At 41.0% G+C, this 14,646-nt stretch overlaps 1 protein-coding gene across 2 annotated transcripts in view; it reads right to left on the bottom strand.

The window, feature by feature from the left end:
* Positions 1-14,646, bottom strand: part of LOC117459067 (neurexin-2-like) — a 179,115-nt gene that overhangs the window by 102,175 nt on the left and 62,294 nt on the right. For both annotated transcript variants that reach the window (XM_071205482.1, XM_071205483.1), the window contains 2 exons: positions 12,848-12,877; positions 6,128-6,429 (listed from right to left, as the gene is read on the bottom strand). In XM_071205482.1, the coding sequence (XP_071061583.1) occupies positions 6,128-6,429; positions 12,848-12,877 (332 nt within the window). The remainder of the gene's footprint in view (positions 1-6,127; positions 6,430-12,847; positions 12,878-14,646) is intronic.

The raw sequence follows: 14,646 nt of genomic DNA, 5'->3' as shown, positions 1-14,646 counted from the left end.
CATATCAGTTTCATCAGCACACAAACCAAATGTGCCGAAGACAACCGAATGACCGAATATAGGAGAATAATTTAGGTGCTTGTTGCCATGACATCAAGCCTACAGTTAACACGCATTCCTGCTCTAATGTAACAGCTCCCAGTGCGGCGGAAACAACTGGAAAAAAGCGAATTAGTTAACAGTTATACCTATTAAATTGACTAAAGATCTCTCAAGGGGGACATGAAAGTTCAAAGAGTTAATTAATTGAATTATTGTTTTCAGACAATCACAATTATTGTGTGGAAATTTGTAATACAGAAAAGGGTTTGTAAGTTTATAACATATTATAGATCAAGTCATATGTAAGAGAGGGGACTGCTCTCTCAGTTGTCAAATACACCTTCACTACACAATTATATATATACCTCTTTTAATTTGAAATGGAACAGAAAATGTAAGTAAGTGGAATAACACATTTTTATAGAGCAATTGGCATCACAGATAATAACGGGATGATTTCTATATAAAGACCAAAAGATCAAAGAGACACGATCTGAGCTACATTTCTGGAATATGAATAAAAACTAGGCTACTACCACCACCACCGGATCCAACAGACATAAAAGCACAATGTGTCATCCTTCGCCATTTGGGTCCCTCAATCAAAACAATAACAAAGACAGAGTTCTGTGGAGCCGGGAAGTAGAAAGGGATAATTGCAGTTCTGCTGTGCCTTCAGGTTGTGTCACTTAGGAGTCCTTTATTGTTCGGGAGGTTTTTACTGGGAGACAAATTAACAACAAACGAACCAGGTGATTACGACTCGAAAAATCACAAAAATAAGCAGTTTAATTGTAAAATGTGTTTTTCCCTAATGATGTTCTGCTGCAGCAAACACTTGTTCAGCTTGTTTTTCTTCAAACACAATATCCATACATCCTATGACGTAAATCCTCTGTCATCATGATCTGAACAGAGTATCCTTACAATGTGGTTTAAAGGGGACCACCTACCCAAATGTTCTGGTTCTATTTGTATTTTGAGCCACTACTGTGACATGTTTACTTGCTTAAATGTTCAAAAAGTGTGCAGCACCTCTTTTCACCCTCCGTCTGAAACCAGAGCCCAGTCTGCTCTGATTGGTTAGCTGGCCGGCTCTGTTGTGATTGGTCAACCGCTTAGAGGTGTCCTGCTCCTTAGCCTATCACGAACAATGTGTTGGAGCTAGCCAATTGGAGTGCAAGTGTTACATAGTAATGTCATTATGTTACTAAAGGACACAAAGGAGTCCAGTGGAGGCGTTTTAAGGTATGAGCAGACCATTTACATGCACAAAAACCTTTATGCCACACATACAGAAAAGAGAAAACTCCAAATGGGATGATAGGGCTTCTTTAAAACTGGATAGAAAGTCAATTTATGACAGCTTCTGGCAGACAACCACAATGCTGAAGCACGCACAAAGGGACTACCCAAGTACTATATGCTACTAAATGAAACCATTACTTGGATTAAAACGACCTTTTACTAGTTAATCGTTTTCTTTGAAACATTTGAGGTCATGTAAGAACGCGACTCAACACAATATATAACATAGCTCTAGTCGTTTTTAGACCTTTTAATGCGGAACTGTTTCATCGTGTAATATACCTACTGCATAAGTAGATGAGAGTAGTAAATTGATGCGGCCTCATTGAGGACAAATTGCTCATATAAAAAAAGATGAATGTGTTCAAGCACTCTGGATTTTGAAAAGTCCTTAAACTGTATCTCAGCTCAACTTAGCTTGGTGAAATGTGTGGTGTCTCTTGTGTGAAATCGCTGGTATATTAAAAGCAAGAGTATAAAAACAAAAGAACGACCTGACAGGGTATGTTCAGGTGTCGGGTCTCTGAAGCAAGGTCCTGCCTCACCATTCACTGCTGCTGGCAGGTATTGATTTTGTGTCTATCCAGTGCTGAAGCCCTCAGTAGCTTTGGCTCGGAAGGAGGACAATGGCAGGGCTTGATGGAGGGTTGATGATAATGCATGGAACTTCAGAAAAGTGCTTTCATGCCTGGAAACTGATTGATGCTGTTCTCTCTTTCACTCGTCTGAAAAAGCATGACTAGTTCCTAATGATGACTACACCCTATCCATATCTATTTACTGGCATTTCAGAGGTGATGGTAATTGTTGAAAAAGGTTCAAATAGCATTAAGTGGAAGCAAACGGCAGGATAATATTCAGGTTGCATTCCTGGCTGCTAGACAACCTTTCATCATCATTCCTCTTGCGTTTTTACATAGCCGCTGCAGTAATATTTGTGAGTAGTATTTAGGATTGTTTGCACGTGTGTTTGTGCAGTATTTGCCCATACATAATGAATGAATGATGAATAAGGGGCAGAAGTGGTGGGTAGATCACGAGTCAGTTTTCCCACAACAGTAGAAGAAAAGACAGATGGAGGGGAATATAGGGAAGGGTAATAGGAGAAATTCTAGCTTGAAAAGCTCCACCGGATCTAATAAAATATTTCCAGCAGCCCTATCTTGGGAGTTACAGTTCCCCTATCTACATGTCAGTGGGGTAACTTATCTGAAGGGAAAGCAATTTACACAGGGATCAAATCCATGGCTGAAAGCGTAAGTGACGTTGTAAGCACTGGATTGCTCCTCTGGAAGCTGGGGTAAGGAAATAGATGAGGAAGAGGATGAAACTTTATATTCATCTCAATGTGAGAGGTACAGAATACATTGGTGATGATGACAGTTAGATACAATATAAGTCCTACTGAGGATAAGAAATGAAACATATAAATGCACTGTGCCTGACAAAGCTCATTGAAACATATTTGGTCTAACCGTGGTTCAGGTATACATTCACTAAGAGGTTACTTTTTTGGCATACAATTGGGTTGGGCCTTTTTGCTTTCCAAGGCTCAGTTCTCCTAAGGTTTCAATATTGTAATAGAAATGATCCCCAGGGATGTGGTATTTCCTAAATGCACTTACAGTATACAGGTAGGAATATTGAATTGCAACTTGGCTGAAAGGAGCTCTGCTTGAGTTGTCATAAATTCTGTGCCGCCACTTTTTGGTCACACAGCCCAGTATGTGCCAATTTAGGACTTTTTCGAGGAGTAATATTAGACGAGACCATATGTTGTTTGCCGTTTGTTTCAGCAAAGCAGCTCTAAAAACCCACACCACTCTGCACGGCTCAGCAACAAACAGCAGACAGACATAGATAGCAACTAGCTTAAGAACGACAGGCGCCAATTAATCATGACATACATGAAGCATGTGACCGAAACGTCCATTGAAGTAGAGAAGAAATAAATAGAGGCAGGCATAAACATGAAATCTGTGTGGAGTGAAAATGAGACTGTAACCTTACGCAAATTAATCCATGAAAGACAAATCAATGCCATAATATCACATTGTTCTCTACACTGTTTTCAGCCATTTGTGGTTTGACTGCCTCTGTTTTAGTCACGCCGTCTTGTTGAGCACTTTTCTTTCCAAAGTGGTCAACAGGTACCTGACGAGAAAGTTAGTGCTGACTACTTATCACGATAAACCTAATATCAGCGTAACATAATTCATGGCAACAAGGCATAGATTCTCTCCAAACAATATGACTAAAATGTGAGCTACATTCAAATGGAAAACTTGTAGTAGTTCAGAATGTTTAAGCAACCGATTGGAGGAGACCAACAACTTGCAACAAGAGTCAATGTTGGACATACAGTTGTTTGCCAGAAACACAACTCTTGTTTCTGCTGATGAATGACACTGTTACTCTGTAATTTAATGTGTAAATAAGCAGCTGTTTGCCAACAAGCTCTCCCTATCAACTTAAGTGGTGATAATAAGCCACTGTTTTGTGTTCTCAACTCGTTTCAGCTGGCCTCGAGTGGCCAGAAAAGATGACCGTGAAATACTTGTTACTTAGGGGTAATGTTTTATGTATGGATTTATTCAAACAACCCTTTTCTTTTTCAGATTTGTTAATTGATTAGTAGAGGTTTAAGGTACCTTATGATGGAGCTAAATATACTGCTGTTTTTAATGGGTTAGGGTTAAGCAGGGTAACTTTTAATGTTATACAGACACTTCCTGGCAGTCTGTAAATTAGTTTGGGAATTGAGCACTGTTCTTTGTCCAGTGGACGGTAATTAATATAAAACCTTAGAGCTGAGTTGTACTTGGCCGGAGTACGGTACAGTAGGTACAGCAGTACAATACAGCAATGACTGTATTCATTAAAGGTCCCATGTCATGGACATTTCCACTGATCATAATTCCATTGTTGTGGTCTACTAGAATAGATTTATACTGTGCAATTACAGCATACAGCATCTCTGTAAAGTATGTGTATTCATTCTCTCCACTAAACGGCTCGTTGCAGCTCTTGCCCCCCCCTCCCTATGAGCACAGTGTGCTCTGATTGGTCGGGACCAGTCGGGACGTTGTGAATCGCGCTAAGCTCCGTGGAGGTGTGATTTCCTTGTTTAGCGATACACAGCGAAACACAGCTGAGCACACACAAACTCACAGCCGAAGTAAAAACAATAAGTGTGGCTTGATATTGAGTCAGAAAAAGGTTGATAAACGCTGTGAGAATGGGTCTGCAGAGAGAATTTCTCCGCGATCCCAACTGTCTGTTATCAGCCTGCAGCCAGGGAGGAGAAATCAGCAGAGCTGCCTGCACTGAGTGTGTGAGGAATTCCGTGGATTGGTCAATTTGGACCAATCAGCGGGGGCTTAACGTAACGGCTCCGCGGACGTAACGTAACGGCTCCACGGATTGGTCCATTTCGTTCCGGGGACGACATGACATCATGATGTACCCGGAAGAATCAAATGGACAGTGACGTATCTCCAACGAGGCGTTTTGGGGAGGTATTTTCTGTGTTAGAGTTTTACTCGCTACATGGTGTACTTTGAGGGTTTTGACTCTGCAGACCGTTTACATGCATAAAAACCTTCATAACGGGGACGGGTACTAACCGGAAAAACATGACATGTCACCTTTAAATAAAAGCTCTGCTCTTTTTTTTCCCCCATGACCGCTCGGACAGTGCTGCAAAGTTGAATTTGTGCTTTTTTTTTCTGGTCTTTTTATCTAAGGGTAGTTTGTCAAGATCTGAACATCTGATAGACGATTATTGTCCTGTAAAATGTATAAAAAAGACCAGACTGCAGAACTGTCATCACTGCTGCAAGACACATACATGTGATTGATATTGCTGAATGAGTTGAGTCTTCATTTCAGAAAAGGTAAAAAGACTTTACAGCAGTCTTTTGAAGACTGCAGAAGAAACCTGCGTCTGATTATAAAAAGGACACAGTGGTTTCCACCAAAGCAATCTATTTCACGAGGAAGAGGGCAATGACCTAATATGATGTGCTTGTAATATCTATCAGAACATGAAAAAAAGGGAATTCAGCAGAGCAGAAATATTAATAATTCAACAGAAGCCAACACAGTTTTGTTAGTGTTTGCTCTGATCATGGACTATAATACCTAACCCTATTCCATGACACTGGTAATACCTGGACCTCATAACAAACTGATACAAGTTAAAGATAAGTATTCATTCAAGCTGCAGGAGGCGGTTGATTTTTGGCATCATTGAGCAAAAGCTCCATAATAATCTTTCAGCAAATGTTATTGAAGAAGGGTATTTTTAAAAGGTCACCTATTTTGAAAAATCCACTTAGTAGTCTTTTCTACATCAACATGTGTCCCCACTTGTTCATGTCTCTTCTATATCAACATGTGTCCCCTCTGTGGAAAGAGACTCTGAAAGTTTCAGGAAAAAAGATTCTCTGTCTTTTTGTCCTGATCCATTTCTATAAAAACCTGTTTGAAAATGAGCTGATCAGATTGTGTCCACTTTATGATGTCATAACGATGTTTTGGCTTGTGTAACCATTAGCCAATCACCAACCAAGGTAACCCCCCGATCCCCAACTTATCACCTGAATCTCCTCCTAGAGCACCATTGAGTTATTTTTAACCAAATCTCTCTCAGAGGGGCGTGGGGAGGGGCTCCTTATTTTCATCTAAAGTAACAGACCCAGAATCAGCACTTTGGAAACAGGGCTGAAACAGAGGGAACAGTAAGAGGGAACAGTAAGATGTAAACAGTACACACCTGGCGGAGGTTGCGCGTCACTTGAACATCATGCCAGACATTGTCGTTGAAATTTCCTTTGGCGGGCTCCACCAGGGCCTCGAAGGCACCAGAGCCCAGGTTGATGACCAGCCACAGAGCCCCGTTCCTCAGGGACAGGTTGACGTAGTCAGCGGACCTCCCGGTGTGGAGCAGCAGGCCGTTCCTCTGCAGGGTGCGGAAGGACAGCGTGATCTCATCCAAACTGCTCTGGATGGGAGTCAGGGACAGGTTGTAGCTGAAGAACTCATTGCCTTTGAAGGTGGCCACTGACTCCTCCTGCCCTGAGAGGGGAGGAAAAAACATCTTAGATAATTGTTAAGGTCATCAGGATTAAGTTTAATTAACCTACTGCAGTTCATTAACTACTTTAATGTTGAGAAAGGAAAGGCTTTGATGAGCAATCATAAAAGACCTATACATTATTATCATTCACCAAAACTAATTTGAACAGACAATGCAGGTATTTGTGGAGCTATTCACATATGCAAAAAATCACTGTACATTCTGATGATCGAATGTACTGCCAATGGAAGATCACAATATTCGGTGTGTTTGCACACCAAAGGATAAGTCAAGCGATATTCTACTTTTCTTCTAACGTCAACAAATGACATGAAAAGACCAAGACTGACAATAAACTGGTCCTACAGTCTGTCTAGCCAAGGCCTCATTTTCATTGTGCTGCATTTCTCTATAAAATAGTAAGACAGAGTGTTACAAAAGGTTATTTTAATAAAGATGTAAATGGAAACAACACTTTACTGTGAGTTGTTAGTGCTGTATATTCCCAGGAGCACATCAAATCTTCAGCTGAAGTTATTTCTCAACAGACGTTTGCTTAAGTTATTTAAATAAATTATTCAGCCTTTTTCAAAATGTGCACTTTAAAAAATGAAATGTTTTCTTTAAGATTTGTTGACAACAAGAAAAAGTATAGAACATTTCCAGCCTTATCCTTTATTCAACGGTGACATTTAAAGAAAAATGATTGACCCATGAACAATATAAAGGTGTCAGTCTTGACTAGATCTCTAATTCACCACCGCGGTTTGAATAATTTCCATCAAGGCTGTAAAATATACAGAAAAAACATGATGGCTTTAAAGGTGGGTACGTTTGAGAAACCGGCTCGAGATACACTTTTTGTTATATTCCATGGAATGCTCTTAACATCCCGATAGCAATGAATATTTTAAGTGCTTTGACAAAAAATCCATTGGTCATGTGCGCGTTCCTGTGTGTTGGAGGAGGGGCTCTGTGAGGAAGTGGCAGATTCGTTCCGGCTGTGTATTTTCAAATTCTAGCGCACTCGAGCTGGTTTCTCCAAAATTACCTACCCCACCTTTAACTATTTCCCTGGCTGCTCAAATAAAAGCAGTTTTCAGGTTTACCCGGAGCAGAAGGTAGATGCTTGTCATTTTTAATCGTTTTGTAAATGTGTCCTTTACAGATAACACAAAACCAATCTTGATAATACAAGTCATTCAGAAATGATGCAACTAATGATTGGACCTTGAAAGAAAATAAGGCTTTTTGTTTGGGACAACTATTGCCAATATAGGCCGAATGATAACTAACAAAATTACCTTTTTAAATACATAAAAAAAAACATATTGTAGACAGACAGACAGAAAGACACACACACACACAAACAGAAATACACAAACACATGTACTCTATAAACTATGAATTTTGGGAAAAGGTTACTATTTTGAGCAAGTTTTAAATCTTGAGACTGTGAAGTCATGCAACCACTCGAGTGCAGACGGCAGCAACCTCTTAAAGACTGAATTTGACACCACGGTGGCAAAGGTCATACAGCTCGTCTTAAAATGTTGTTTTGTGATTCCGCAGACTCGTCCTGTGGGATGTGTCTCAGTGTATTGTGAACTGAATACTGAAACACACATCACTTGTACACACTATCTGCAACTCTGCAATGTGTAAAACACGACTCTAAATGTGTTGTGCAGTTAGTTTGTTTTTGCTGCAATTATATACGGGGCTAACTAGCGTTGTGAAGAGTGCCACTTCGATCCATACCTCCAGAAGGAAGAGATGAAAAAACAGGAAAGGGAAAAATGTGAGCCAATTATTTGAAAAAGGAAGGAGGAAGAGAGAATAAATACATAAATATAAATCAAATGTAATTATTGTACTTTGATTCATTTATTTTCATGTATTTAAAAAATGGCATGTACTGTAGGGTTATTCATTTAACATTCAACTGTCATTGAAGCCCACAGTTAGCTAAATAGCTTACTAGCTAACACCAATGATATTATTATGCACTCCAGTGACTGCCAACTCATCGAAGACGCAAACACTATCGCTAAAGGTGCCCTGTATTTTGTGGCTCTACTGTGACATGTTTCCATGCTTTAGTGTCCAAAAGTGCTTCATGTTTCTCACACTGCCTGTGTTGCAGCACCTCTCCACCTCTGCATGTGAATACACCCAACAGAGTATCATATATTCTGACAAGCACTCCTAATTTATTACAAACTACACAATTCCAGGTAAAACACTTAACCATCGTTTTACATTGAACCACATGGGGTAAAGTTAACTTGGGTATGACACCATTCTTGAACTCTTGAATGGGCCGTTTAAAGCCAGCATAGACACCCTCCCTTTTGCTTGTTTGTGAGATAAAGCTATTGAACAAGCCGTTTCAAACTAGACGGATAAGCTGTCCCTTAAGCCTATATTTGTTTGTACAGTAAATGTCAGCTTCTGAACTCCGGGACCAATGTAAGCCAACAGGATCAGTGGTCCCATTAGTCTCTATTGTTTGAGCAGTGTACTTACTCATCTACTGAGCAGACAGCAAGTTGCTAAGCTATTGTTTTTGCGCCTTAGAGTGGAGTTTATCATTTGACTGATGCTGTAGGGGAAAACCTAATTACAGGTGCACAGCCAGCACAGCCAAAGTCAACTTTTGGTGCTCGAGAACAAATTATAATGGGACACCAGAAGTATTACGGCCTACTTTAGCAAAGTGCTTACTGTACATATGCAGTTAATAACACCTCAGGCAGCGCTACAATGAATCTAATATCTACACAAGGTGTGTCTCTTACAGTCCATATAACTCGAGAGGTGCATCACATCCTGGGCAATCGTCTTCCTGTAAATCCCAGCTTTTTACAATGAACACGTCACGAGCAGACGGGTGTTAGTGTGGGGGGGTTAGAAAAGGCAGCGAGCCATATCTCTGCTTCCCTGCTTACCTTAGAGGAGGCTCATTGTCTGCAGCAACAATGTTTACCAGCTTGTGGAAAAAGCAATACTCTGTGCTGTGTTTGCTCTGACACCAGATAGACTTTGGCTGGAACTCAGAGGAAATGCCATCAGAGACCCTGGCTGCAGTCAGTACTAAGAGAAGCAGCCTAGTCACGTTGGGCATCTGAGCGGGAGCAGAGGCGTCAACCTGCTACCTTGGCTGCTTTAAGACATTTGGGCCAACATATCTCTCCTTGTAAACGCATGCCTGTATAGACAGAACAAGAAGGCTCGGCAGAATATGCTAACAACACCATGTGTATCTTCTCTTCTCAATGCCAGATCCAGCTGCTTTCTGCTAACCCTCCTTCGCTCACTGGTTTCATCTTACTATACATCATCCAATCTCCTACTTACTGGCAACCCCCTTCCTAAATTTAGGAAATGAATATTGCTCAGTCCTCGGGGCGCTGCTCACGGCCAATCCAAGAAAATATGAAGGGAGCTACAACATCCTGGGTGAAACGTTGACATTGAAATAGCTAATAGCAGCCAGCGTTGCCCCCATGCCCATGACCATGAAGGATCATCTTTAAAGGGACTGCCCTGAGCTACACATTAGCTGCTTACTGTCACAGTAAGATTCACATCAAACACTGTAGAGGAAGAGGGTCTTGCCATCAGGTGGGAAGAAATGATCTGCTCCTTCTTCCCATTAGCCCACCTGTTCCACTCTCCGCCGCAATTACACCGTGCTGCAGTGGCCGCACCTCGTGAAAATGTCAACATGTGGATTGCTCATTAATATGAAGCTTTGCACATGATTAATTTCAAAGTGGTCTAATAGCCCGGGGCGCAGATGGCAGTTGCCGACTTCATCTCCTGCTCAGGGGCGGAGGTGAAAGTTGACGGCTGTTTGCACCCAAACATAAGTCAGGCAGTGAGCGTGGGGATAGAGGGGCAGCAGTTCACTATTGATCTGGAGGCAGGGACGTGCATAAGCCCTCGAGGTGTTCATTGAGCTACACCTGTGCCTCAGTACATCTGTGTGTACCAGTGGCAAACCGTGTCACAACTGGACCTTCTGTAGACACACACACCCCCCGTCGCGGCGTACTGCATGGTCCGAGAAGGACTAACAAATCAACGTAACACTGTGATATTACAGATCAACAACACAGATACGATTCTCATTTATTCCTTTTATATACATTTGATTTATATAATTAAATCGATTTTGTGTTTGTTTTATCTGAGTGTTCCAGGGTATTCTCTGAATACCTTGAAGGCCCTGACGGTTCGCCACTGGTGTGTACACACTAGAAGAAGCGATCTGGGGCTGAAACACTTTCCCAAGTCTGCGAAAAGCTTTTACTTCCTTCTCAAAACTGGGCATCTGCGGCGTGTTTTTCATTTTGAATTATTTGTGGCCAAATTAATTCAAACTTCTCCCTGGAGTGTGCCCGCAGGCTAAGGCTAGGACGTTGTCGAAGTTAATAATACATGTCTGTCAAAGGATTAAATGGCTGAATACAAATGGATGCTTCATGTATATCCCATGAAGTCAGATGCACTTTACATTGTAACTAATCGTTGATGTGCTTCGCCTCACAGGCTTATTTCTAAGAATCTTTGCTCAACAATCAATTACCAACTTCTCCAACTTATTGATGCATGAAATGGAGCAATTACATGTTGGCTCTAATTTCACGAAAGATCACACTGTGTTCGGCCTTTGGGACTCACTTTCTACATGAGTTGCTACATATTTCACACAGCATTGTTACTCTACTACAGCAGACATTGCCATCATCATTGAGGCAGTACTAGCATACAGTAAATCCAACTACATTCTTATCTCTGCATACTTGTCAATTAAAGCAGTAGCTTCAATTGAACATTATCTTTTGGCCTTGTAAAGACTGATTACTGCTTCTGTACATGAACAGCTTTGTCCCAAAGCGGGGAACCAAAGAATCCAGACATGAATCGATAATGTCACAGTCAAGTATAGCCTCAAGCTCCACCATCTATAGTGGGGTGAAAAAACGGATGTAATCACACGGAAGTATTCTCTTAAGCCTTTTCATCTACTATAAAAGACGTCAATATTAGCGTTATCAGCCCTACGCCAGCACATCTATATGAGAACACCCAGGATACGGCCTCACACTCTTCACTTGTTCAATACTGTGAGTGGGAACAATGTTATTCAAACATAAAAGCTATTTCCTCTTAAATCTGGAGGGTACTTATAATAGTATCTATGGATATTTGGTCTGAAGAAGGAAATCAGAATCAATTCCTTCTACGATCCTGTAAAAATGTCCCTAATAAAAGGAGCATTTAACGATAACCAAACAACGAAGCTTAGTCGTTTTTCGAGGGGTATTTTGTCAAAATTCAATCAAGGAGAAATGTCATATCTACATATCATTTAGCTGATGAGGAAAAGGCAACATCGAGCAGTGTATTATACCCTCAGTGAGTGCCTCTATGATTAGAGACAACACTGATTGCCATGGAGACAGGATAGTGACTTTTGTCTGAATCTCACAAAACGTGGCAGAAAACACGTAGGTCTGTGCCACCCGTATCATTCATTCAAAATGACAACTTTCTCCAATGCTGAAATTGTTCCCAATGTTGCAATGAATACATGTCTTTCTTCCAATGTTGTACTTACGAACGATTATCAATGAATGTATTCTGTACTTGAGTTAAAAACCGTTAAGAGAGTTTGCAATTGATATATTTTATTTCTTCTTGAACCCAAATTGAACATCAGAGAGGTGTCTCTTGCAGGCTCTTAATATTTTACTGGCAGAAACCACCTACTGTGCTCAAACACTTTCTTCCATCAGTCATTTTAAGTCGGGGCTTTTGTAAATATGAAACACATTACCATAACTGCGATGGAGAAATCATTTGAAGGGAATGTTATTTGCAACCCACTGATCAATGATCATAAGTTAAAGCACATTTGGAAATGAGTACTATATTTTAACTTGATGAAAATTCTGCATACAACTATTTCTAGAAGGCAAAACAAATATATCTTTTGAGTGTTTATTTAAACAGGAAGCGTCATTCGCTGCTCTCGTGCACATCTGAGAGACCTTTTGCATGTAATACCCTTTTTCCTTTATTTCTTTTAAACCTGTTTCTTACACCATGAAACCAAACCGAAGAGATGCTATGGGCAGCATAGATGGATTACCTTGGCGAAAAACTGTAGAGGTCAAAGATGATGTTCCAGAAGCTCAGTCAGTGGTCAGGACAAGGGTTTGACGGACACAGATTGAGTGAGTAGTGAGTAAAACATGACAGGAAGCAAAAAACCAATAAGCAAGTATATGAAAAAAGAGGAGAGGAAATATTAGTGCAGCACAGTTAACTGAAATGATTTCAGGGGAAGGGGAATGTTGTGATCAGGTGGCTGGGAAGGAAAAGCAAAACCAATAGACCCCATACCTTGGCGGTTTAACATCATGTGCGCCAGACCTTGAGGGAAAGAACAGAAAAAGGATACGAAAACAGGAAGTTCATAAAGAGGTTTGGGAGAACAAAAGCATTGTCACAATGTTGGACTGCAGTTTGTGACAGACATCCTGGGGGCAGGTACGGATGTCAAAGTTCAAACTAAAATATAAAGGGGAAATAAACTAAAAACAGACAAACATCTCAAAAGGGAGGAGAGGGAAGGCAAGGAGAGAAAAAAACATCTTGATCGGTGCAACCCTTACAGGTAGTTGCTCACACAGATGCTTTTTTCTAAATGGAACACATACTGTATGTTTACTTGATGCAGACAGTGTTCGAGATGTATCAGATCAATCCTACTTTATAATGATGTTTAAATATTACACTTGGTAACTTCTATGATCTCCAACAGGGCTCAATAGGCGTAGTCGCTCATCTCTACGCGCTGATATGGTGGTCTGCCAATCCATTTGATCCTATTTAACATTCATATGGCAGCGTTTTATAAAAGGGCAGATGTGACACCGTTCCTTATCCAATAAATCTTCAGCCAACATCAGTGTTTCACACAGGCTTTACCATCTAATGGAGGTTTAGGTGGTGGCACACTGATAGAACAACCATCATGTAACGGGTCAGCCGCTAATGATCTGCCACACTTAACCAGTTCACTGGAGAATGGCGCTGCAAATTGAAAATGCATTAAAGCCTCACTGATTTTAAAGTATCATAAAGCAACCAGCGAGACAAGAGACACATCGCAGATTAAATTGGCGTTATCAGTGGCATCATATATGTGGGTCAGCAGGTGCCCACTAGAAGGGTCGATCATCTATTCACATGGTCGATTACCCAAAGAAGAAATACCAGAAGGCGACATAGACCTCTCGCAATATTAGTCATTACAAGAGGAGGAAAGGCAAAGTCAGGGGATGTAGTAAAAGGAGAATGTATGTACTTTCACCCAGGAGACCGGTGTCCCATGTGGCGCTAAAGAGTCTTTGTGTTAGACGTTAAACCTCACTTATTATAGAAACATGGATATTTTACCCAAAGTCTCAATATTTTTCGTTGACAAGTGTTTTTGGCTGCTTACAAAACGTTAGGTTTCACTTTTGCAAAGCAGTAGGTGCAGTTTGGGTTGCCTGACACATTAGACTTATAGTTGTAACCACTGATAACGCCCATTAAATCATCTGATGACATCATAAAAAAAGTAGTAAAATGCAGGAATTACTACTCTTACAAACTAACACAGACAGGGTACCACAAACCAAATGTAACATAGTACTTCCTTGGACTGTATTGCAATGCTCATTGCTCATACAGGGAACAAAAAGAAAAGCTATAGTAAATCTATGGACACAGCAAACTGCAATTACACTGCAGCCTATCAATCACCGGATATTGCTGAGCCTTTGCAGGTGACGGTGTAGAAAAGTCCATCTGGTCGCACTGCGGCGATAAAGCCAAATTTGATTGAGGTTCTGTGTCCACCACCACCATGCAGTCCCTCACTCAGTCTGCTAAGCACAGCCACATCTCTCAATACCTCAGCCAGCAATTATAGGCATACCTTTACTATTGCCAAAAGAGGAGATGGGGATAGCACAATGCAACACTTCTGCTGAGTGCTGGGTACCTGAGTCCTGCGTGCCAGCCAACGCAAACAGCTCTCTTCAGTGCATCAGCAACTCACTCACAGTTCAAGTCCCAGTCAGTCATTAGGTAAAATCTTGCGACGGGGCAGGTGGGGATATACCTTTCTAGCATGTTCCACTGAGCAAGGC

The sequence above is a fragment of the Pseudochaenichthys georgianus genome, chromosome 14 (genome assembly GCF_902827115.2).
Source record: "Pseudochaenichthys georgianus chromosome 14, fPseGeo1.2, whole genome shotgun sequence".
NCBI lineage: Eukaryota > Metazoa > Chordata > Actinopteri > Perciformes > Channichthyidae > Pseudochaenichthys > Pseudochaenichthys georgianus.
Note: the sequence above shows the minus strand (reverse complement) of the source record. Positions and strands in the feature narration are given on the sequence as shown.